Source organism: Phoenix dactylifera, chromosome 2, assembly GCF_051530095.1.
Source record: "Phoenix dactylifera cultivar Ajwa chromosome 2, Ajwa_hap1_PhDact_Kaust_v1.1, whole genome shotgun sequence".
Taxonomy (NCBI): Eukaryota; Viridiplantae; Streptophyta; class Magnoliopsida; order Arecales; family Arecaceae; genus Phoenix; species Phoenix dactylifera.
The window spans coordinates 38,434,796-38,460,240 of record NC_143191.1 but is presented as its reverse complement, the minus strand read 5'-3'; the positions used below and the strand labels follow the sequence as shown (position 1 = coordinate 38,460,240).

General features: G+C 47.2%; 1 protein-coding gene and 1 pseudogene across 2 annotated transcripts in view; both read right to left on the bottom strand.

Moving 5' to 3' along the window:
- Positions 1 to 4,886: 4,886 nt before the first annotated feature.
- Positions 4,887 to 7,693, bottom strand: LOC103705441 (G-type lectin S-receptor-like serine/threonine-protein kinase LECRK3). Its single transcript, XM_008789149.5, has one exon. The coding sequence runs from the start codon at positions 7,662 to 7,664 to the stop codon at positions 5,241 to 5,243; it is 2,424 nt and encodes an 807-aa protein (XP_008787371.3). The 5' UTR covers positions 7,665 to 7,693; the 3' UTR covers positions 4,887 to 5,240.
- Positions 7,694 to 9,806: 2,113 nt separating this feature from the next.
- Positions 9,807 to 25,445, bottom strand: part of LOC103705443 (uncharacterized) — a 33,257-nt pseudogene continuing 17,618 nt past the window's right edge. Inside the window, exons 4-5 of the transcript XR_015974802.1 lie at positions 10,620 to 10,849; positions 9,807 to 10,442 (exon numbers count right to left, since the gene is read on the bottom strand). The product of XR_015974802.1 is annotated as an uncharacterized LOC103705443 (transcript). The remainder of the gene's footprint in view (positions 10,443 to 10,619; positions 10,850 to 25,445) is intronic.

Genomic DNA, 25,445 nt, shown 5'->3' with positions numbered 1-25,445 from the left:
TTAAGTACAAAAAATAAAATGTGAGAGGGTAATTTTGTCTTTATGAAAACCAATCAACATGAAATTCAAAGCGGATGGAATGTACCATATTCCGTTTCCTTATCTCCTCCCACTTATTTCTCAAACCAAACGCAAAAAGATGCTTATCCCACAGAATGTTACGATGCTCGGATAATTTTTTTCTTGCTCCAAATTTATTTCACAACTAGATGTAGCCAAAAATCCTAACTCAGGCTATCTATCTTGATTTTTATCGAAGACTAAGAATATCTCAAATTCATAGATATACTCAGAAAGACACTTCTACAAAAATATCCATCATTGTGGCATCACATTGATGTATGTTTAAAAATTTAAGAATATCTTAAATTCATAGATATACTCAGAAAGATACTTCTACAAAGATATCCATCATTGTGGCATCACATTAATATATGTTTAAAAATTTAAGAATATCTCAAATTCATAGATATACTCAGAAAGATACTTCTACAAAGATATCCATCATTGTGGCATCACGTTGATGTTTGTTTAAAAATTTGATGAGGGTATTGGATTGAACTCAAGTTGCCACTATTTTCTTCTTGGCTATTTTAGCTTGGCACCGGATGAGTCAATTCTTGATCACCCTAATTATATCTAAACAAAAGGATCCAAACAAGTGCAAGTCAATTTGACCCATTTATGTTATTATCATTGTTATTATTATTACTATTATTACTTTTTTATTTTTTCAAATAGAGGAGGCTAGATAATATGAACTCATAGCCCAAAAGCTTAAGTTGTTGGGAGAAGGACCGACCTAGGCTAATAAACCCACGTGTCACCCCTTTTATTAGTCAACATAGGACTATGATAATCTACCCCATACAACCTCGTGATGCCCTCGTCACAGTTGGCTCCTACTCGATAGGGAGGCCCACCTAGGGTCTGGGTCCTATTTGACCCTACCAGGTCCTACTCGACCCTAGTAACCACCAGTGAGGGTTCCATGTGACTAATAAAAGTTGTGACATACGATGAGCTTGACTTTGATACCACTTGTCACATGTTTTTAGGCTATGAGTTCATGACAAATCGTATCACATCCAGATCTATCATACATCACAATCTTTATTAGTTATATAAGATTAGGTTGAGAAGAACCCAAGCCCTAGGCTCGCCTCTCCCTCTCAGGTAGGAGCCAATCGTGATGAGGGTATCACGAGGTTAGGTATGAGAGATTATTATAGTTTCAAATTGACTTTTAATAGAAAGGGTGACACATTGGTTTATTAGATTGGGCCGGTCTTTCTCCCAATAGTTTAAGCTTTTAAATTGGTTTATTAGCTTGAGCCAGTCTTTCTCCCAACAGCTTGACCCATTTATGTTATTATCATTGTTATTATTGTTACTATTATTACTTTTTTTTATCTTTTTCAATAGGAGAGGCCAGACGACATGAACTCATAGCCCAAAAGCTTAAATTGTTGGAAAGAAGACCGACCTAGGCTAATAAACCTATGTGTCACCCCTTTTATTAGTTAATATAGGACTATGACAATCTCCCCTATGCAACCTCGTGACGCCCTCGTCACAGTTGGCTCCTACTCAAGAGGGGGGCCCACCTAGGGCCTGGGTCCTACTCAACCCTACCAGGTCCTACTCGACCATGGATTCCATCAGTGAGAGTCCACACGACTAATAAAAGTTATGACGCACAATGAGCTTGACTTTGATACCTCTTATCACGTATTTTTAGGATATAACAAATAGTATCACATCCAAGTCTATTGTGCATAACAATCTTTATTTGTTATATAAGATTGGGTCGAGGATGACCCAAGCCCTAGGCTGGCCTCTCCCTCTCGACTAGGAGCCAACCATGACGAGGGTGTCACGAGATTGGGTATAAGAGATTATCATAGTGTCAAATTGACTTTTAATAAAAAAGGTGACACATGAGTTTGTTAGCTTGGGCCGATCTTTCTCCCAACAGCTTAAGCTTTTAAATTGTGAGTCTACAATACAGAGTTATCCTATCTCTTAAATCGTCCAACCTCACTAAGGACAAAACCCAGTTAGCCTAAGCTAGTAGAACCAAAATTTATAAAAAAGTGAATTTCTCCCTTCGAGGAATTAGAATTAGAGATTTTTTTTTTAAAAAAAAAAAAATCCAGCCTTCTTACATATTAATATAGACAATAGAAAATGATGAAATCAAAATAAATAAGAAATAATTGTAAACTAAAAAGTAATAAATATTATGAAATGAGGGCTAAGGCTACATGGAATCGAACTTTTAAATTCTTGTCTAAAAGCTATGTTTGGTGGTGACCTGACTAATTAGATTAATCAGACAATTACATGCATAGACCTGAACAAAGTTTTAGTTGACTAGGTCCAACTTAACTTTGCAGCTGCATTTTTTTTAACCTAACTGCAAGTCACTCAAAAGGTCTGATTTTTGACCTTCAATGGGGGCTCTTTAACCTAAGACGCCATTGGGTCTGCATGGGCCATTCGTTAGGCACATGGTCGATCGCATGGTAATGTGTGAGCAGGCAGCGTTGTGCACACACTTAGACATGGTTTTTCTTGGTCAATTGATTGTAGACTTCTTCCCCCTCGCCCACCACCTCTTCTTATTCTTAGATACGTATATGGTGAAAATTGCATGGATATTATCAGTCGCAAATGTGTGGTATAATTTTTCTCCGAGCCAATTCCAGTACGTCCTTGATGTTCATATCATATATGATATGCTTATTCGGTGTAGTGGTGGACAAATGGAAGAAAATTTTAGATGAGTATTCTTAGCTTCAACATTGTTAATCATGGTCGAGTTCCCAACTGCACTTTTGGACAAGACTGCCATGTATTAGAATGCTATATACTAAGCCCGTAAAAGAAGTCCACCCTGATTATAAGATGCCTACAGCTTTGGAACTTGAGACCAGATGTTCTGAAATCAAAGCAGTGTTGACTGCTGAAGGAATAAATCATGTAAATAGTATTACACTGAAGTTCATTGAAACCTGGATGCTGTTCTTCGTCTCCATCTTAGGTCTGTATTCTAATTGAATTGCAAAGACAACTAACTCCATTACGATGTATGAAGTTATGCTTACAAAGAACACATTGATTAATCCGCGCCTAAAAAAAAAAAAAAACAAGAGTTGGCAGGAGGTAGAGCACGCCCCTACAGTCTTTTGGGATCCTCTAAGGGGGGTCCTATTTCATAATATCCGCGCCTGAATCAAGTAGAGAACTATATCTAGGTTTGAGATTGCGTTTAACTAGGTTATGGTTGGGAGTTTTTGTTGGATCTAGAATTTTATTGCCGCACTTAATTTGGTTTTCTAGATGCAAGTTTCGATGAGCCGAAAACATTTTCAGGCCCATGCATGGTCAAAATACAGAACCAAGTTGAGCACCGGATCTAAATGATAATTCGCATTTCAAAAGATTAGGTCTAAGCATGGTCAAATTTTGATGATGCTGAATTTGGGCTAGAACTTGGGAACAAAATTTCCTGCATAGAAATTTTTATCTAGTGTGAATGAACAGAATAGCCATAGCTCGAAAATAAAAAAAACAACCATCATGACATTATGGTGGCTGATATAATAATTCTTGTAATCTATAAAATATGTACTTAAAATATGACCATATTTAGCTGTTACTCTATTATAACTGTCATGATATATAAAATTATGATATGATCTAATACAAGATTTATAAATATTTATTAATCCAATCACTGTTCACGCAAATCATGGCTCAGGTCCTGGAACATACGGAACCATTACAGCATATCCGAACTTGAGAGGATCTGACTTGACTTGAAAATCTCACTTTTTTCTCTTTTCTTGGAGAAGTGAAAAATTATATTTTATTTTCAAGCAATTCGATCATAATGTCCCACCAGTTGTCCAGAAACTTCACGTAATGTTGTTATTTTCAGACCTTAAGCATCATGCATTACTTCAACAGACCGGACTCGAAAGTCCATTTCAAACCTCACAAACCCCTGAACGTCTCTTTCTTCGCAATGGTCAACAGCTCTCCGATTCAACGAACGCATTCACCATGCGTTCTTTTTCCACCCTTTATTGATTGAAAAATTAAGTCCAATCGTATAAGTTGGTTCGCCGAAAGTACAAAGTACTGCTAGGAAGTAACTTTTATCATGCCATAAGTTTGTGCTTTTTTTGTCAGCGATATAACTCCGTGTAAACACCGTATAAGCCAGGAAATCTCCGCGACTCTTTACCTACACAAAGCAATATTCTTAGCTCCTCAACTGCTCACCTCCTAACAGCGGCTATCCTGGTCGAGCCTCAGAAATTTAGGTGCATTTGTTTGATATTAAAATAAATTAAAATAAAAATTAGAATAACCAAATTTTTCGATGCATTTGGTTTATGATTGAAATTCGAAGTCGAATTTAAATAGGATTTAAATATAAGGAGGGAGTCTAAATTAGATTTTGAGGGATTGAAACTTTTTTATTTTTTCTAAAAATCAGAATGTAAATAGAACTTTTTCCAAACATAGTCGGCAAAAGAGTTACTCAGTTCCAATTTTCATTCCAGAGCCCAACTCCTCCCAACAAAAATATGCACTTTAGTTCATTTCGGATATAAATACATCAAACAAAGGCACGTCAAAGATCAAATATAAAACTCATCCAAGGGCATTTCATGGAGTGTGAGAATAACCTATGCTGAAATTCGTCATATGCCTGATGCTGTTCTTTGTTTTTCTCTGTACATCAGGATTCCAACCTGCAACTCCAAATGTCGTCATCTTCTAGGAGCTCCAAGCAGCAACAACGCAATCCATAACAATATAAATGTATACTTTACAGTGTCGAAAAAGAAACAAACATGAATGCTACAATATGCAATTTTAGAACATCGATTAACCAAAGTTAAAATTTTATATGGTACAATTTTTCCCTTTGTTGATCTGTTTATGCTTGGGAAAGTAGCTGGTAAGAGAGCAACAGATATTCTCTTTCCAGCAGCCAGCATGATTATGATGCTACAAGCAGAGGAAAATAACAGAGTCTGGTACAGTAGTCGGGAAATATAAATTCTTCTTCCTCTTCTTCCCTTTCTTGTTCTTCTTCTGCAAGGTAGACTCAATCTTTTCTGGAGAAGCTGAGGTGAGATTGTGTGCCTGCTAGGTTGGAATTATAAAAGAGATTCCAAAATTAACATATGGCATAGGCCAGAAACATAGAGAAGTAGAACTTAGCGGATTGAACTGATGTAGGAGGAAGGGTCTGGGGGAGCAGGAACCGCAACTGCTCCTTCTAGCATCTGAATCACCTTCTGCATTGAGGGTCTTAGAGATGGCTCTTCCTGGATGCACCAAATGGCCACCATTACAAATCTCTCCACTACACTCATGTCCGCCATAGCCTCTTCATCCTTCTCCACCAGGAGGTCCAACCTCCCTTCTCTGTAGCAGTCACAAGCCCAATAAGTGAGCACCATCACCACCTCATTTCCCACCCCTCGTTCTAAGCTTTTCCTGCAACAAATAATCTCAAGCAACACGACGCCAAAGCTGTAGACGTCCACCTTTGCGGTGATGGGCGCATTTTTAAACCACTCGGGAGCAACATATCCTCTGGTTCCCCTGATGCCAGTGTTCGTTCGGTGAGACCGGTCGGTTCTTAGAAGCTTGGCCAACCCAAAATCTGAGATCCTAGCGACAAAATTGTCATCTAGGAGTATGTTTTCTGGCTTTATATCACAGTGGATAATCGGAGCGCTGCACTCTTCATGCAAGTATAGGACTCCCCTGGCAATCCCCAATGCGATTTTGGTTCGCCGGTTCCAATGTGGCCTCTCGCTCGCGAACAGAAAGCTCTTCAATGATCCATTGCTCATGTACTCGTATACCAGAAGCCGATGCACCCCTTCGTTGCAGAGACCGAGCAATCTGACCAAATTCTTATGGTGAGTCTGGCCGATCGATCTCACCTCGTTCATGAATTCCTTGTCGTTTTCGTGGAGCAGCCTATCTAACTTCTTCACTGCGATCCACGTTCTTGAGTCCAATGTTAATGACCCCTTATAGACCCTTCCAAATGATCCACTGCCCAATTCCTCACTAAATCCATTTGTAGCCTGCTCGAGCTCACCGTAAGTGAAAACTCTCATGTTCATTCCGGGCACGCTCGATTCTGGTTTAATCGGCCTCCTGTTTCCGTAGCGACAGAGGGCATTCACCGATATCACAGCCAGGAACACCATATTCAGAAGCCCGGAGCTCCCCAGAAGCAACGATCCAACTAGAATTAAAGTTTTCCGATCCTTCTTCTCGACAGCTGCGGTCGAACCGGGCGGCTGAGGCGTGGAAGGGTTGCTTTTGGCCACTTTGATCAGAGCTGTCCCGGGGAAAGACGACGTCTTCCTCCCGTTGGAAAGGGGAAGCTTCTTCTTATAGCAGTCTCCATTCTTAAAGATGGTCACGGCACACATGCAGTCGCTCAGGCAGTACTCTTTGCACTGGTCTTCGTCCACGGTCGTGTAAAGCTCGTAGTCTGACAGCGGCCAGTCGATTTGGGCTAGCGGCTGGAATTCGAACGAATCTGTCTGGTTCCGCTCGCAGCTCTGCGGCGCAAAGCTCGGCATGCACCCTAAATATTTCCTCGTCGAATCGATGAATGAATAGTTGGGCGGGCACAGGCAGTCGGGCTTCCCACTGTCGCCGTTCGACACACAGTAGCTGTTGTATCCACAGGCCCCGCTCCCGTAATCGTTCATGATCGCGGTGCAAATGTTCGGAGGGGTGGTTCCCGCCACCTGCCATTCCTGCTGCCCATTGGATGCGCTCTTCGGATAGACGTAAAGCGTGAAGACGCCATCGGGGTCGAGCGTCGCCCTCTGGTAGTAGTCGTTGGTCGAGTAGGTGCCGTTGGAGAATATGGCCATTTGTGTACCGTTTGTGAGAGCAAGGTAAAGGCTGCCGGACTCGTTGAAGACGAGCCGGGAGTTGGAGCCGGAGTCCACGGTGCCGGTGGCCCAGTAGGCCTTGTACAAGTTTCCGGCCGGCATTGCCGACGGGTAGAGCACCAGGTTGCCGTCCTTCTGGTCGAGGAGTTCGAACCGGCCTTCGGAGTAGTCCAAGTCTGTCAGCCGTGACCGGAGACTGGATCCTGGCAATAGGGTTTGGCCCGGGAGGAGGGTGTCGTTCGGCGAGGCGAAGCTCTGCCACAGAGGGGAGGAAGAGCTGGAGGAGACGAGGATGAGGTTGCCGGAGTCGAGGAGGGCGGCGTAGGAGGCGTTGCTGACGCCGGGGTTCCAGACCTCGTTGCCGGACTGGTCGGTGAGGAAGAATTGGCCGTCGGAGGTGAGCTCGAGCTTGGACCCGGCCAGGACCGGGTTGTGGCCGTTGGCAAACCAGACAATGGCCTGGGGGGAGGTGGAGTTGTACCAGATGGCGAGGAGGAAGAGGGAGGCGTTGGAGTCGAGCGCACGGAAGCCGAAGGCGAAGTCGCCGGAGGGGGAGGGCCAGGAGTTGGTTGAGCCGAGGGGAGTGAGGATGGTGCCCTGGGTTACGTTGGTGTAGGTTTGGGCAGTTGCGGAGAAAGCTTGGCTTAGAGCAAGGAGGGCAACCAGGCTTACGAGATGGCGAGAGAGAGGAAGGGTTGCTCCCATTGCCATGGTATGGGAGTTTAGCCTTCTGGGAGAGGGGATTCCATATTATATCATATGTATTAATTTGTAAATGTAAATTTCCCTGTAAAATATTATTTTGACTATTCTGCCGTTTCAATTGCCTTCAAGTCAAAATTTGACGTCGGCTGCGAGGTTTGAGGTTCTTTCTTCTTACCTCTTGACCTGCTCGGTCGGGCCGGTTGGCCCGTCTACCAATTCAACGCAGTAGGTGATAGCATACGACGCTTTACGGGTCCTCACTGGCGATCTCTAGAAGTGCAAAGTCGGAGAACGAGTCCACGCGGTTGGGCCCAATTAGGAGTCATATAATATAATTGCCGGTTCCACGCGCTAGGTGGAAGAAAATAGACAGGGATTGAAGCCATGGTGGAAGGGCCGGTTCAGATTTATCCTGCTGCGGCTAAGGTGTGCAACTAGCACCACAAAGAGCTATACAGTTCTAAATAGCCATCACTTCATTCGATTATAAAGACAGACTGCTATTGATTAAGATATGCGTTGTGTGTCATGCATTGCGCATATTTTTGTATCATACATTGCACGATATTTGATAGCCATTCATCTTCATGGTCGAAATAATAACATAACAACCATTTTGAACTGTACAGCTCTCTACGTTGCAAGGCACACCATAAAAGATCGTGGGTCCAAAGAAGTTGGGCCCATATTTAGATATCGAATACCTAATTTCTAGATATTATCTATAAACAGAAAAAATTTAGAAAATAATTACTAAAAGTTTAGAGATTGAAATTTATTTTATAAGAGAGTCCCAATAAATCTCAAGAGGTTACCGAGGATTGTCCTAAAATGTTGGATGATTGATTATGATAAATAAGTGATTTATTTTGTTCTTATATTTTCTTTTTAAAAAAAAGGAGCAGCTAATCCCGGCTTCTACCCCAAATTACCTATTCTACTGCTTAAGTGGCGACGAATGGTACCTTCAGAGAAAGCATTCAACAGTTTGGGAAAACAAAAAATCTTGTTATTACAAAACGAGGATACTAGGTTTTTGAAGCTCATTCAATTCCTCAAAATTCACAGTGGTTGTTGCTGGCTTCTAAACGCTTTCACCCCACCTGTCCTCCAGAAGATAATATCTGGGTATAAAACATTTTGTCACCATCTTCTTTCCCATTATTCAAGATGGATGTTGGATTGGAGGCATCTAAGATTTGCATTTGGCTGACAGATCAGTCAGGGATGGTGGCTTGTGCGGAGACCGTTTGACCTACCAAAAGGTTGGGGAGGACTGGTCAAACTTTAATTTCACGGAGCCATATCCTGCTTTAAATGCCAAAAAAAAAGCAATTTGTTGTTAGCATTAACTAGATTTTGGCATGTTTAATTCGCATAGTTTACTATGGTTAGCCTTTGATTTGATGACGAGATCATTCAAAACTAGTTCAGCTAGGAAATAAATCAAATTGTGATACTTTTTCTAAAGTTTCAATCATAAGTAAGCCCAAATAGAATGTCAAGTCAAGTCAATAATCAAGCTCATTGAAGTTGAGTTCAATTTTGGGACAACATGGGGTCATGAAAAATCAAAACAGAAGTTCTCAAGCATCGCTCAGGCTCCACTTGATTACCCTAATATATGTTTTTTATTTTTTCATTTGTGCCACTCGTTTATTTAAAGATTGTGGGGATTACACTTATATATGTAATGAGACAAGGCTGAGCAATTTGCTACTTGGCTTAGCTTAGCTCATGCCTACTGTTAGTTGGCCTTGGACACGATAGACCCTTATAACTAGGGCTGATTATGGACCGAACTTGGGCACAGAAAAAATTAAATTTTAAATAGGTTCAGCCCAAAATTTGATTAAAAATAAATAAAATTTAGGCTCGAAGCTCGGTTCATGATCAGCTCTATTTATAAGTAATGAGACAAGGCTGAGCAACTTGATACTCCCTTTCGTCTTAACTGATAATGATAGCCCACCGGGCACCTCCAGTGATTGTTGATGACATGTTTCCAGCTTAATGTCAGATTGCCAGTCTTCCACTTTAATTTTATTTTGCCCCTCCATCTACTGCAATGATTATTTCCCTTGTCATCAAAAAAATATTTTAAAAAAATTAGATGGGCTACCAGCAGGAAATCAGAGATCCATGCACGGTTAAGAATTCTTTGTTCGAAAAAAAGAGGCCCATTCTTTCCCACTTGCTTCAGGTTCCTTATCATCCCTACTTTCCATTCAAGAAAAAATCGAAAAATTAACAAGCAAAAGAGCCATCATTGATTATTCTGCAAGACCGAGCCAATGACAGAGTTTATACTCCAGCGGAAAGCAGGAAAATAGGAAGAGAAAAATCATGTTTGAAACACTAGCCATCCTTTTCAGAGAGAGACTGGAACACTGGTCGCCCCTTTTTCATATATATGTATCACTAGTCACCTGTGCTCAGCTCTGAAAAAGAATTGTGAGTCTCACCTCAGAAGACCAATGGAACAGTAACAACAGACGAGACATGAATCAGAGGGAAGAGAAGAGGGGTACACCAGGCAATGTGGTACCAGCATCGACGATGAATATACTGCCCGACACGTATTCTGATGAATCATGGATCAGATACCGGACCAGCGACGTCAGTGCCGGATCCGATGTGTCCAATGTTTGCAAGGGAACAGTCCTCTTGGTCACTCTGTCAAGCCATCCTTTCTGCATGAGACCCTCTGTTATCTCAGATTTGAACAACCCGGGTAATTGCGTTCACCCTGATGCTATGAACCCCCAATTCCAAAGCCATCACCTGTTCATCAGATTCCAATTTCAGAATACTGGTGACGCGATTGAAAACATTGGAAGCAATTTGGAAGTAACAATCCATCAACTGAAAAGGTGAAGGGTGTTTCATTGACTACAGAATTCTTCCTTCTCAAAAGAGTTGGTGTCAAGGCTAATGTTTCATGGAAAAACAGACAATTACCTTGGTAATGGCACCGACACCTGCTTTTGATGCAGCATAGGCAACACCTCCAGGTAATTCTCCACGTTGAGTACCAGAAATAGATGAGATATTAATCCCTGATCCATTCTGCTTCGTGTCATGCATCCGTCTGCAGATATGTTTGGATACCAGCCATAGACCACTTAGATTCGTGGAAATGAGACTGTTCCATTCCTCTTCAGGCCAATCCAGAGGAGAATACACACAACCTGAGGAGCGTAAATAATTGGGGTCAGAGCTAGAAGCTGGAGTGCAAATAGACCATAAACAATTAGCTGGTCATCAGGGCAGAAGATGAGATCAATACAAATAAGCAAGCAAGAAGAATGTTTCATTTGAACCATAGAAGGATCCACACTGAAGTCTAGTCCCATTATATTCGGCAGTCTGCCTATACTACGAACCCTTTATCAGGAAAACACATAACTAAAAGAAAACATTCACCTACCAGCAATTAGTTTCATTAGAAGGTCATTATATAACGATTCAAAGTTGATAGTAAAAACTTTTCGTACTATAATTTAAACAGAAGTTGCTCCAATAATGAGAAGCAGATATCTAGCTTTGGGAAATTGAATATGAGAAAAGCCAAACAAAGCATGCAAATCTAGTATATCTTGGTATGTGCTCAGGTTTAATTGCTACCTAACTTTTGCTAATAAAAAATTTGGCAAATCTGGAATTCCATCTACCAGGTTCAAGGGAAAATCAGACCTTTATGACATCTCTATTATAACTTCTCAAAAAAAAAGAAGAAATAAAGTTATTACTATTGTGTTAGTTTAGACAGAAGTTTATCAGGAGTTGCTAATTTCTTTTGTTGCGCTTAGAAATTATTTGAAGTCTTCTATATATCATGTCAAAAGCTTTCTGCTATCTAGCTCCACCTCGTACGCACATTTACTGATGCATCCACCAGTTGAGTTGTAAATCTTATCTGCCACCTGAATAACTCAATGTCTGCTTTTACCTTTTCTAAATTTACATCATTGAATTTCTTTTGAATTTTTCTTTTCATCACCTTATGTTGTTATCCTTAGATATGATAACTATTTAACAAGAAATTAAAGTATATTATATTATTTTAAATCGACGTTTCTACTTAAGAAATGCCTTCCTAAGTAAATTTAAGAATTTCACCAAGTGACAGTGGGCTCTCTCTTGGCCACTAAGTAAATTTTATCTACTATTTTCCCTATAATGATGTGATGAGGAATGTTGATGTGCTTTGTCCTTGCATGAATACAGGATTCCTTGCCAATTGGATAGCACTCTCTAATAAAGTGATGGTGAACCTCAACAAAGAGGAGCAATGTAACCACTACTCTGAATTAAATCATTAGGCAACCTTGTGAGCTAGGTCATCCTCAAAATTAGCATCGTGGCCGCATGATACTTTGCCTATGTAGAAAATAGTGCAATAATAGACTGACTTTTTTTTTTTGCTTAGGGAAAAAGAAAAAAGGGGGGTGAGGAGGACTTCACCCGCGTAGCAACCCCCACTGGGCCCCCTTCCCGCTGAAGAATGTTCGATACGAGCAGACAAGTTTTACTCATAGCCTCCCTACCCGTGAAGAAGCCCCACTAACGTGGCAGCCCCTTCCATGTGTGAGTATGTCACACCAGCACCATCTAAGTATCGGCAGACCAGATGGCGACTCCACCGGGCAAACCAAGCGGAGGGCATCCGGTCCCCGCATTTAATCGACGCTTGCGCATTTCGAACCTAGGCCACTCCGGTGGAATCTTAGCCCCGTTCTAACCGTGCTACCACCTTCGTGGCATAATAGATTGACTTTTACTGTACCAAGAAAAAAATATCAGATCCCAAGTTAAAAGAATTACCAATCGTAAACCTACACGTGCCTATGTCACTAGCATAGTCTATGTGTGTAAAGCCTAGTAACTTGACTGAAGAATTATAAGTATATAAAATATCATAATCAACGGTTTTAATAATATGCCTTAAAATCCAGAAAATTGTATTAAGATGTGGCCACCAAGCATGTTGTATACATCGATTCACAATGCCATGTGCTTTTTTTCTGAATTGTTTAAATTTATTATTCCATTTTCTTCTTGCAATCTCGTCATTAAGAGTATCTATTGGCATCATTTTTGACTCTTTAAGATATCCCACAAATTTTGTTCTATCATATATAAATTGATAATAGATTTCAAAAGGGATAACAAGTGCTATTCAAACTTTTGGAAATAAGTGAAAATAGTAAAAGTAGCCAAGTTGATAATGGTGAAGTCGGATATGCTTATCCTAATGAGAGAGATGGTTGTAGCATCAACTATTATAATTCACATCTTGCATCACCAAAATAAAAATCCACATGCTTACATTGCTATATAGCAAATTAATGAAAATTCTTCAATTATACAGAGCTACATATGCACAAACCATCAATCTGAAAGCATGTAGCTCATATACCAAGTAGAGCCCTAAATACGCGAACTAGCGTTCTCAAAAATCTATAACTCTGATACCATGTAAAATAATATGCAATTTGGAATAAGCCAAATGCGCCAGCTTATGTTCCAGAACAAGTATCAATTAAACCAAGCAAAAGAAATGGAGAAAAAAGTTAGAAAAAAAACTAAATTTATTGAAAGAAATAAACAACGAAATAATGAGTTTAGCTTCTCTCACATAAACATCTCATGCTTCTCCAAGAAGCCTCAAAAATTCTCTCCATAAAATTATCACTAAAAGACAAAATAAATTATACTAGGATTACATATATTTAGTCTAAAGCTCATTCTAAACTAACTTAAACCAGCATATAAAAACAATATATAAATAAATAAATAATACTTTGGAGTTCATGATGACGTCAGAAAACTTGTTGGTTACAGTGTAAAAAAGGAAAGGAGGAAAAAACAATATAGCTATTTTGAAGCTTAATTTTGGAAAAATAAGGGCTAAAATGTTAAAACACCTGAAGCAATTTTCGATGTTAAAAGCTTTGAATGGTCTTGTGGATGAGGAGAGAGGCCTTAGCGGCCAAACATGTGGCCCGATATTTGCTTGAGCTTGAGAGTCTGTGGAGTGCTTTGATGAGAACTAAGTACAGCAATTGGGTCGCAGCGACTGAGTTCCAAATGAGTCAGCATTTCCCTTTTATTTGGCGCAAGATGGGTTCTCGGGCTATGAGAGTGTTGTCTCAAATTAGATGGGTGATCGGTGATAGCCAGTCAATTGATGTGCTAGATGATGTCTAGATCTTCGAACTACTATTGCAGTTATGGCCCACCATGGTCCATGTATACAGCTCAGGTCTCAGGGTGTGCAACTTTTTTTGTCCAAAAGAGAGGAAATAGGATGCGGAGACAGTGTGGTGTCTCTTTGGGGAGCAGTTGGCTTAGAGAATCCTTACTTTGGCAGTATTTAGGGGGTGGCCTGGATAGAAGGACTTGGGGTACGACCTGTAGATCCAAGGTGAGGGTCTCCGACCTTGGGAATTTGTATCGAGTAGAGGCTTCACGATCGATTAACGGTAGATGGTTATGAAGACTCTGCACTCATCTCCGAGTTACCTTATTCCTGTGGAAGGTTGCCAGGGTTTATCTTTCAACCAGGAGCGTCCTTTGCCTGAGGGGCATGAGGCTCTCCCTACTTATGACAAATGCTTCGAGATAGAGAAATTAGTAGAGCATGCTCTGTTTGGATACTTTAAGGCTATTTTGGTGTGCAACTGGCTAAAGTTGACTAGAGTTTCTTGCAATCTTCGACTCTGGTAGCGACGTTCCTAGCTTACCTAAAAAATTTTGTGGAAAGACCCGTCGCCATAGCCAGTGGTGTTAGATGTGCTTATATCGCCTATTATGTCTCACTGGATAGAAATGCCAAGGTCTTTGAGGGCATGAAGCATTCTGTGTTAACGAAAAAAAAAACAAGCTTTGAATGGTGTTTTGAGAGATTTTAATCATCCCGCGGTTTACATGAGATTTACCAGAGACCATGGCCCTCCCTGGTAAATCTGATCCTCTGTTTATCGTGGCCGCCAGAAATGTTTGATTGCGTCATCGCACACGTTTTATTCCACATCATTCTTTGGGAAATGGAAGGTGCAGAAATATGATTTGAATTTTTAACTCGATACGATGGCCTCATGCGGCCATGCCACTGCACGGCGCACCAAAACATACCAAGTGTAGACGCATCGAAAAATGGTGAGAAGACGAGGCGGCTGACTGGGTGGCTGCTTATACGGTCCACCACTCAGGATACATTCTATGGTATCCGTAAAAAAAAAAAAAAAATGGCGAAGAGACAAAGATTCCTCGACATTCTGGAATCCAACCACCGAGCCACATGCCGAGAGCTTTTGAAGTTGTACTACCGCGCAACTTTTTGCCACCTACACTAACGTGAGTTGCTTTAAATTCAGCTACTCTTGTGCTCAATTTCTACAAGAGCTACCTCTATGCTGAGATTTCTCTCTTTACTCATTCGAAATCCAAAGAACTTCTTTGAGGAGCCATGGTTTTGTCATGGTCCATAATTTCAAGTGTTGGGGGAATATGGTTTTCCCTCAGCGACATAATTACCCCTAAGAAGTCGCACAACCGCCGACCTTGGACAGCCGAAGTCGGCGTCCGACCTTGGAACGTCCGACCTCAGAACCTCCGACCCGAAAAATTTCCGACACCCGAGGTCTATTCTTGTCGACCACCTACTACGGCCGTACCCCTCCGAGGTCCGGCCGAGGGCCATATCCTGCCACTGCCCCAGCATTTATTGCGCATGACCCCTGCAAACCCCCGGTTCACTCAACCATTAATGCGGATCTCCGGCTTACTCCACAATTAATGCGGATCTCCGGCTTACTCCACAATTAATGCGGATCTCCGGCTTACTCCACAATTAATGCGCGTGGCTCCTGTTATCTACGGACCCGCAGCTCTCCATGGCAAGTCAGCCCAGCAGAGTCCAATCAACTATGATAAGTCTCTGATCTCGACCTTACCTCCGACATCAATGCAATGATTCGCCCGATCGCGTGCCAGCTCGGGTCGTACGACGACCTCACCTCCGACATCAATGCAATGATTCACCCGATCGTGCGCCGATCCGAGCAACATGCCGAGCCGTACAATGACCTCGCCCCATCACATCACAGGTAAACCGACCCCCCTATAAAAGGGAGCCCTTGCTCCTCAGAGGGGGGTTGGACACACCATACACTACAGATACTGTTCCTGCTCTTTTCCTCAAACACAATCTGCCCCCCCTCTGACTTAAGCATCGAAGGGCCGGCGCCGGAAGACCCGGCCACCGGCTTTTCTGCAGGCACCCAGACGGAGGACGCCGCCCGCCGACGGACCGCCACTCCCCTGTGAGCACCTGCCGCTCCCTCTCTTCGACCGACGATCGCCCCCGGGTCTAATTTCCAGCAATAGTTGGCGCTAGAGGAAGGGACCGAGTCGCGATCATGAAGTTGAGAAGCAAGGGGGCCTCCAACATCTCCCGGCGTCCCCCACAGAGTCCTGGACATTCCGTCCAGAATTCGCCTACTCCTGCTGACCCGATTCCTCAGGTCCAGCCGGAGCAATTCAATGCCCTGGTGCAGCAAGTTCAGGCCTTGGCCGCCGCCGTTCAAGGCCTGCGGCGTGAGGAGGCCTTACCAACGCTACCCCCGCAGGCCCAGGTCCTGCCGGAGTTTCCCCCTAATGGCCCGGTTCTCCCAGGCCAGAACTTTTATGGCTCCTCCAGAGCCAACAATGAGGGGCGGACCTCCCCCCAGAGAGAGCTATCGAGGGAAGGTCTCAACAGAAGACCCCAACCCTCTGAAGCTGAATCAGCCCCAGACCACCGTGAGCCGGAGCAAACCACGGTGACGATTCTACGGGTAGGGGAGCTCGACAGGAAAGTTGAGCACTTGGAGCGCCAGATTGAAGCACTCCACAGTAAGAGAACAAGGCAGGAGGGAGATTTTGAGTTCACCACCAAATCCCCCTTTTTCCGCCAGATCGAGGATGAGCCGGTCCCCACGAGGTTCAAGATGCCTCAAGTGGAGCCCTACAGCGGAACCACCGACCCCCTCGACCACTTGGAGAGCTACCGAGCTCTCATGGCCCTACAAGAATCCTCAGAGGCCGTACTTTGTAAGGCCTTCCCGGCGACTCTTCGAGGGACAGCCCGGCTTTGGTTTTCTGGGCTAAAGCCGAGCACTGTATCTTCCTTCGAGCAACTCGGCAGGCAATTTGCTACCAATTTCGCTGCCAGCCGACGCCAACGGCGGACGTCAGACTCCCTCTTGGACATCAAGCAGAAGGAGGGGAAATCCCTCAAGGAGTATCTGGACCGTTTTACTGCCGCCACGTGGAAAGTTCGCGAGCTAGACCAATCAATAGCCATGTCGGCTCTGAAGACTGGAGTTCGCTCCTATCGATTCCTCTTCTCCATTGAGAAGAGCTTCCCAGCCGACTTCACCGAAATGCTGGCCCGAGCCCGGAAGTATGCCAAGGTCGAGGAGGCAGTTGCCTCCAGGCGGGGTACGATTGAGCCCGCCTCAAGGAAGCAGAAGAAACGCCGCGAGAAGCGCGGCCGACAGAGAAGCCGATCCCCCCGTCGAGAGAAGAACCTCCCCCAGCTGAGGAGCCCCCCTCGGCAGCAGGGACGAGCTCAGAGGAGGACCCCACCTCGACCAAGGTCTCCACCACGGCCTCGGACGTACCCAGGGAGGTACGAGAACTACACACCTGTCAATGCCCCCCGGGCCGAGATCTTGATGGAAATCGAGGGTCGGGATTTCTTCCGACCCCCGCCTCCTATGCGGGATACGGGAGTTCCCCGCAATCCCAGGAAGTACTGCCGCTTCCACCGAGACCGTGGGCACAACACGGAGGATTGCTTCCAGCTCCGGGACGAGATAGAGGCGCTCATCCGCCGCGGAGTACTCAACCGGTTCGTGAGGAACCGACGTGAGGAAAGGAGGCCGACGGAAAACGCCACACCGCCCGAAAACCCGGACGACAACAGGCCTATCGCCGGCACCATCAATATGATCGGAGGAGCCTCGGCAGGAGGAACAGCCCAGGGAGTCTCCCCGAAGCGCCCGCGTACTGATGAAGTCATCTCGTTCTCGGACGAGGACTTGGAAGGGGTTGAGACCCCCCACGATGACGCTGTGGTCATCTCCATGATTGTAAATAAGTTTGATATAAAACGTGTCCTAGTTGACAATGGAAGTTCAGCTAACGTTTTGTACTACCATGCCTACCAAAAAATGGGGTTGCCAGAAGGACATCTTCAGAAAATTAATACCCCACTGGTTGGGTTCACCGGAGACTCGGTCCCAGTTGAAGGTGAGGCCAGCTTCCTTGTCACAGTTGGCCTCGCTCCCCAGAAGAGCACTGTGAGGACGGACTTCCTTGTGGTCCGCCTGCCCTCAGTCTACAACGCCATCCTTGGGCGGCCAGGGCTAAACGCCCTTCGAGCCGTGGTCTCAACCCGCCATCTGCTCATGCGGTTCCCCACCGGCCAAGAAGTAGGCGAGGTCCGTGGAGACCAGATGGTTGCCAAGCAGTGCTACATAGCGGCCCACAGAGTAAGGCAACCGACCGAGGCGCTGATTCAGCCAACGGGCCCCTCACTACCCATAGAAACCCTGGATGCGAGGGACAACCTTTGGAAGAAGCAAGTAGAGCCTGGTGAGCTTCTTGTTCAAGTTCCACTACGAGAAAATTTTTCCGGGCTAACTGTGCAGGTCGGCTCCGGCCTTGGCGCCCGCGAGAGGGATCACCTCATCAGCTTCCTGCGGGACAATGCCAATATCTTCGCCTGGTCGCCCGCAGACGTACCGGGAATTGACCCTGAGGTCATGGTCCATCGACTTCAGGTGAAGCCAACCAGCAGACCTGTAAAGCAGAAGAAAAGGGGCTCCGCCCCGGAACGGCAACGAGCTGCGGCCGAGGAAGTGGATAAACTCCTTGAAGCCGATTTCATCTGGGAGGTCTCCTACCCAGACTGGCTCGCCAACGTAGTCCTCGTAAAGAAGGCCAACGGGAAATGGCGCATGTGCGTGGACTACACCGACCTGAACAAGGCTTGCCCAAAAGACAGTTTCCTCCTTCCAAGCATCGACCAGCTCGTCGATTCCACCTCAGGACACCAACTGCTGACTTTCATGGACGCCTTCTCAGGGTACAATCAAATCCGAATGGCGCCAGAAGATGAGGAGAAGACGGCCTTCATCACCGACAAGGGCACCTATTGCTACAAGGTGATGCCCTTCGGCCTGAAGAACGCTGGAGCCACCTATCAGAGGCTGGTCAGCCAAATTTTTAAAAACCAGATCGGCCGAAATATGGAAGTTTACATGGACGACATGCTGGTGAAGAGCCGAGCGGCGGAGCACCATGTAGCTGACCTCAACGAAACGTTCTCCAAGCTCAGGAGATACCGAATGAAGCTCAACCCAGCGAAGTGCGCGTTCGGAGTCACCTCGGGCAAATTCCTGGGTTTCATAGTAACCCAGCGCGGAATCGAAGCCAACCCCGAGAAAATTCGAGCGCTGCAAGAAATGGCGCCTCCGAGGACAGTCAAGGAGGTGCAGCGGCTTACCGGGTGAGTTGCCGCCTTGGGGAGATTTGTCTCCCGATCGGCTGAGCGCTGCCTCCCATTCTTCAAGATCCTCAAGCGGCCAAAGGACTTCCGGTGGTCAGAAGAATGCCAGCAGGCCTTTGAAGAGCTCAGGAGCCTTCTGGCCTCTCCCCCGCTACTCACCAAGCCTCAGAGGGACGAAGTTCTTTACTTATACCTGGCCGTCTCCCTAGTTGCAGTGAGCTCAGTCCTCGTCCGGGAAGAGGACAAGCTCCAAAAGCCGGTCTACTACATCAGCCGGGTCCTCAGGGATGCTGAGACCCGATATTCCAAGCTTGAGAAGACGATCTTTGCTCTTATTATTTCAGCTCGAAGACTCCGGCCTTATTTCCAAGCGTATACAATAACCATACTGACCGACCAGCCTATGAAGCAAATACTGCAAAGGTCGGATCGTGCGGGGAGGATCGCCAAATGGGTGGTCGAGCTCGGAAAATTTGACCTCGAATATCGGCCCAAGCTGGCTATTAAAGCTCAAATACTCGCCGACTTCATCGTAGAGTGCACCCTGCCAGACGACCCCGAGCTACCATCTGCATCCATGGAGGAAACCCCAAGGCTACCATGGGTCCTACACTCGGACGGGTCGTCAACTTCGGAGGTAGCGGGGCTGGACTCATCCTCACCAGCCCAGACGGAGTGGTGGCCGAGCAAGCCTTGCGCCTTGAGTTTCCGGCCTCGAACAACGAGGCTGAGTATGAGGCTCTCATCGCCGGGCTCAAGTTAGCAAAAGAGCTGAAAGTGGAAGACCTGACGGCCTTCAGCGATTCCCAGCTGATAGTAAGCCAGATCCAGGGAGACTTTGAAGCAAAAGAGCCATCCATGCAGAAATATCTCCAAAAAGTGCGGGAACTCGTGTCTACCTTGAGCTCTTTCAGTATCCAACACATTTCCAGAGCGGAGAATCTCAGGGCAGACCAGTTGTCCAAGCTAGCGACCTCCCGCATGAGCAAGCTTCCCACGGGGACAACGCTCGAGTATCTTCAGACTCCCAGCACGGAGAAACCAGAACCCACCATGTGCATCGACTTCGAACCGAGCTGGATCGACGGATTCGTCTGCTATCTCCGGGACGGAACCCTTCCCCATGATGAAACAGAGGCTCGCCGGATCAAGCGCCAAGCTCCCCGGTATGTCTTATATAAAAACAGACTCTATCGTCGATCATTTACTTCTCCTCTTCTCAGATGTCTCCGCCCCTCTGAGGCGGACTATGCCCTCCGAGAGGTCCACGAAGGAATTTGCGGAAATCACCTGGGAGGTCGGGCATTAGCCCATAAGATCCTGCGGCAAGGATACTACTGGCCCACGCTCCAGAAGGATGCGACAGACTTCGTTCGGAAGTGTGACCGGTGTCAACGGAACGCCAACATCCAACGCTGACCTTCGGCCCTGCTAACTTCAATCATCGCCCCCTGGCTGTTTGCCCAATGGGGGATTGACATTCTGGGGCCCTTTTCTCTAGCCACTGGGCAAAGAAAATTTCTAGTCGTCTCCATCGACTACTTCACCAAATGGGTCGAAGCCGAACCTGTAGCCCGGATCACCGAGCAAAAGATGCGGAACTTCGTGTGGAAGTCCATAATTTGCAGATTCGGACTTCCCCGTATCCTTATATCTGACAATGGCCGGCAGTTCGACAATGTCCACTTCAGGAAATTTTGCTCTGAGCTCGGCATCGACCACCGCTTCACCTCGGTCGCCCATCTCCAGACAAACGGAAAAACTGAGGTAACTAACCGTACCATTTTGCAGGGACTCAAGGCTAGGCTTGATCGGTCCAAAGGACAGTGGGTCGAGGACTTGTACAACATCCTCTGGGCGTACCGGACTACGTTCCGACTGCCCACAGGAGAGACCCCCTTCAACCTAGCATATGGCACTGAGGCCGTCATCCCGCTGGAAATCGGCCTCCCTTCTTCAAGGGTGGAGCATTACGACCCCGACACCAACTCTTCCCGGCTCAGAAATAACCTGGACCTCGTTGAAGAGACACGAGAGGTCGCCCGGGTCCGTATGGCAAGATACCAACAGAAAACGGCCCAATACTACAACTCCAGAGTCAAGTTCAAGCTCTTCAAAGTAGGGGACCTCGTCCTCAGGAGAGCCGAGGCTTCTCAACCGACCGAGCAGGGAAAGCTCGCCCCAAATTGGGAAGGGCCGTATCAAATCGCCCGAGTACAACGACCCGGAGCATACAAATTGAAGTCCCTAGAGGGGACTCCGATTCCGCGAAGCTGGAACTCCGAGAATCTACGAATGTACTACCAATGAAACCCCTAGGGGATCAAGACAATCAGGAATATGAACTCAGTCTCCTTTCTACAAATGATTCGCCCATTTCAATGATTATGATTATCTCTTCTAATGTCGGGTCGTCTGTGATCCTCAGATTCCTCGACTAAAATCGGGATGCCTCGAGGCTCGACCGTAGAGTCCCAAACTCCCTCGACCTCGGAAAGTATCGCAGGACGATGAAGTATCGACTTGGCGCAAGATTCCTCGACTAAGGTCGAGATGCCCCGAGGGTCGACCGTAGAGTCCCAAACTCCCTCGACCTCGGAAAGCGTCGCAGGTCGATAGAGCGTGCCCAGACCCATCGACCTGACGAACGATTCCTCGACTAAAGTCGAGATGCCCCGAGGGTCGACCGTAGAGTCCCAAACTCCCTCGACCTCGGGAAGCGTCGCAGGTCGATAGAGCGTGCCCAGACCCATCGACCTGACGAACGATTCCTCGACTAAGGTCGAGATGCCCCGAGGGTCGACCGTAGAGTCTCAAACTCCCTCGACCTCGGAAAGCGTCGCAGGTCGATAGAGCGTGCCCAGACCCATCGACCTGATGAACGATTCCTCGACTAAGGTCGGGATGCCCTGAGGGTCGACCGTAGAGTCCCAAACTCTCTCGACCTCGGGAAGCGTCGCAGGTCGATAGAGCGTGCCCAGACCCATCGACCTGACGAACGATTCCTCGACTAAGGTCGGGATGCCCCGAGGGTCGACCGTAAAGTCCCAAACTCCCTCGACCTCGGAAAGCGTCGCAGGTTGATAGAGCGTGCCCAGACCCATCGACCTGACGAACGATTCCTCGACTAAGGTCGGGATGCCCCGAGGGTCGACCGTAGAGTCCCAAACTCCCTCGACCTCGGGAAGCGTCGCAGGTCGATAGAGCGTGCCCAGACCCATCGACCTGACGAACGATTCCTCGACTAAGGTCGGGATGCTCCGAGGGTCGACCGTAGAGTCCCAAACTCCCTCGACCTCGGGAAGCGTCGCAGGTCGATAGAGCGTGCCGAGACCCATCGACCTGACGAACGATTCTTCGACTAAGGTCGGGATGCCCCGAGGGTCGACCGTAGAGTCCCAAACTCCCTCGACCTCGGGATGTATCGCAAGTCGGCAGAGCGTCCCCAGACCCACCGACCTGACGCAAGATTCCTCGACCAAGGTCGGGATGCCCCAAGGTTCGACCGTAGAGTCCCAAACTCCCTCGACCTCGGGAAGAGCCGCGGATCAATGAAGCCTTCCCAGATCCTCTCAACCTCGGCGGGCGTCATCGGGTCCGTAAGAAGCCCGAGCCCCCCAACAAGTCAAAGAATGACTTCGAAAGTCGACAAGAAAATGGAACAACCCACTCCGCTATGTGGAGCACGACTCTAGAAATGCAAAAGGTACATCCTACTCGACACTCGCCTTGTCATATTTTATCTACGCGTTGCTAGCGAAATCTCGGTCAAAGTCGAAACCTTATTTTGGCCAAAATCGGACTACTCCTACGAGTCGGTTTAAGACTAATCTCCCACCGACCTTATGCATACTCCGTCTGTTGAACCTCCACGACGACTTATGTAAGTCTTCGTAAACTAGGGCCCAACTCGGCCCCCATATGCGGACCCCAATGTCGAGCTATGAAAATAACCTCGACCGCGGGCGTACTGATCGAGTTCAAAAATGCCGAGGTATTCTTTAAGGGTTCCAACCTCGCTCACCGAAACCTCGGCAAGGTCCGAGGACGATAATTATAAAAACCCTGGCGACAACTCGATTATTAGCTCATGCTCCCTACGAAGGATAACGCCAACCCTTCTTGTGGTCCTACGATCCGGGAGCCGAGTTCGGAAGCCCAGCTAGACTCCTCGGATAGCGGCCAGCGCAAATCTAGCACGGCCCCGCTTGGAGGACTAAGGCCCAAGTTCGGTGCCTCACAAACCTAAAAGCCAAACATGTCAACCTTTGCGATCTTAGAATCCGAGCTGTAGGACTTAGAAAAATTTCCTAAAAACCTAAGCTCGGAGCTCCCTTTGATTAGTGTGATCAGAACTAGCGAAAGCGAAGGTATATCCAAGGAAGAAACACGCCTCTGTTAAGCAGCTTGAAAGCTAAGATATAAAGTGGACAGCCGGTGGAACGATAGGTTAAGATTCCAGCCTCGTTTACAACAAAAGAAGAAAGAAAGACATAAAGTGACAAAAGGGATTTTCCATTAGTAAAACGCCAAAAGGCTAAGTACAAAATTGGAAGTCGGTCATTCAAAAGTTTGAAGGCCGACCTCGATTACAATGAAAATGAAAAAGTAAATCTAAGTCCTAAGGGGCGGCGATCGCGTCAGCATCCCCCTCGGGATCATCTATGGCGATGACCGGAGGGTCTTCAGCGGGCACGGGCTCGGGGTCTGCGGCAGGGGCTTCGGCGGGTACCTCGGGGATGCCCTCCAACTCGGCCGCCGCCGTCGCAGGCTCGGCTATGCCAAACTCGTCCGACTCCGCCTCGGATGCTAGGACGGCGGGAACCTCGTCCGAATCAGAGCTGTAACCCAGCCTCATCCTCGGACGGATCGTTGACAAGTCGAATTGAGGGCAAATCCGGGCCATCTGCCTCCGGAAGTTGTCGAAGCCCCGGAGGAACCCGTCGACGGTTTCCTCCTCCAACATGTCGAGGAACTCCTCCGATTCTTTGAAGGATTCCACGGCATGTTCGGCTCGTTCAAGCGCCCTCCTCTCTCGAGCCTCCAGCTGCTCGATCTTGAGGCGCAGGACTCCGCCCTCATACCTGAGGCCCGCGGCCTCAGACTGGACTTCCCCCAGGCGCGCCTCCGAGGCGTGAAGGGCCGACTTCGTCAGAGAATGGGCGGCCCTCTCCTCTTCAAGCACCTCGACCATTGCGAGGCGCCCGGCGTCAGTGGCCTCCCTCCGAGCCTCGGCCTCGGCCAGCGCCGCCCCCAGCTCGGCGATCTTCTTCTTGGCCAGCTCAAATTGCCGGCCAAGTCGTCGGGCCTCCGCCTGACACCCCTGAGCGATGAACACCAGGGTGTCGAGTTCATGAATATGCTGCAAAGAAAGGAACAAAATGATCGTGAGTTGAAAAACACATAGGTTCGCTAATAGTTTTAAGGAAAATCAAGAAGAGAGCTTACCCGGACGGTGTTGCGGTAAGTACCGTCAACAACCTCTTCCAGCGGTAAGTTCCGGAATTCGGCCCGGTCTGCTGGAAGCATCGCACGCCGAAACACGGAGCGTGCGACCTCGGCGTCATGGAAAGCCGAGCTCCCCTCGGGGATTGGGGAGTCCGGCTCGGCCGACTCCTCCCGGAAAACCCTTGAAGAGCTCGGCCCATCCGAGTTTGGGATTTCGGGGCCGCTTGCTTCGGGGCCTCTGGTCGGCTCAGGCCCCGGGCGCCGTAAACGAATCGCGACCGGACCCTCCCGCTGGGCGATGGGAGCGGGGCAAGGAGGGGCCGCTGGCGGCCCGCGTCCGCCCCAGGTCAGCTGCGGAGACCCCCGCCTCTGGGCCTCCCGTCCCGGCCGATGTGGAAGCACCGGCCGACCTCGACTTCTTCCGAGGCTGGGGAACAGCCCCCCCGGCCTTGGCCTCCCGCCTCTTCAGTCGGGAGAAGAGGGACGTGTTGCTGGTCGGCATGTGAGGAATATCTGAAACCAAAAATTCTCCCAAGTGTCAGACCAGTGTTAGTAAAAAGAGAGAACGAATAAAAATAAGGTGATGCAACTACTCTTACCCTCGGGGCGCCCCGAACTCAGGCCCACGCTCGCCAGGGCGTCCTCCCGAAGGAGCTCGGTCAGGTTGAACCCCTTCCCGAGGGCCCGCATGGAGTCCAAGACTCTCAACTCCCTCCCCGAGGGCTCGGAGAGCCTATTGAGAGCCTTCAACCGAGGATGCCCCCACCTCGGGTTGA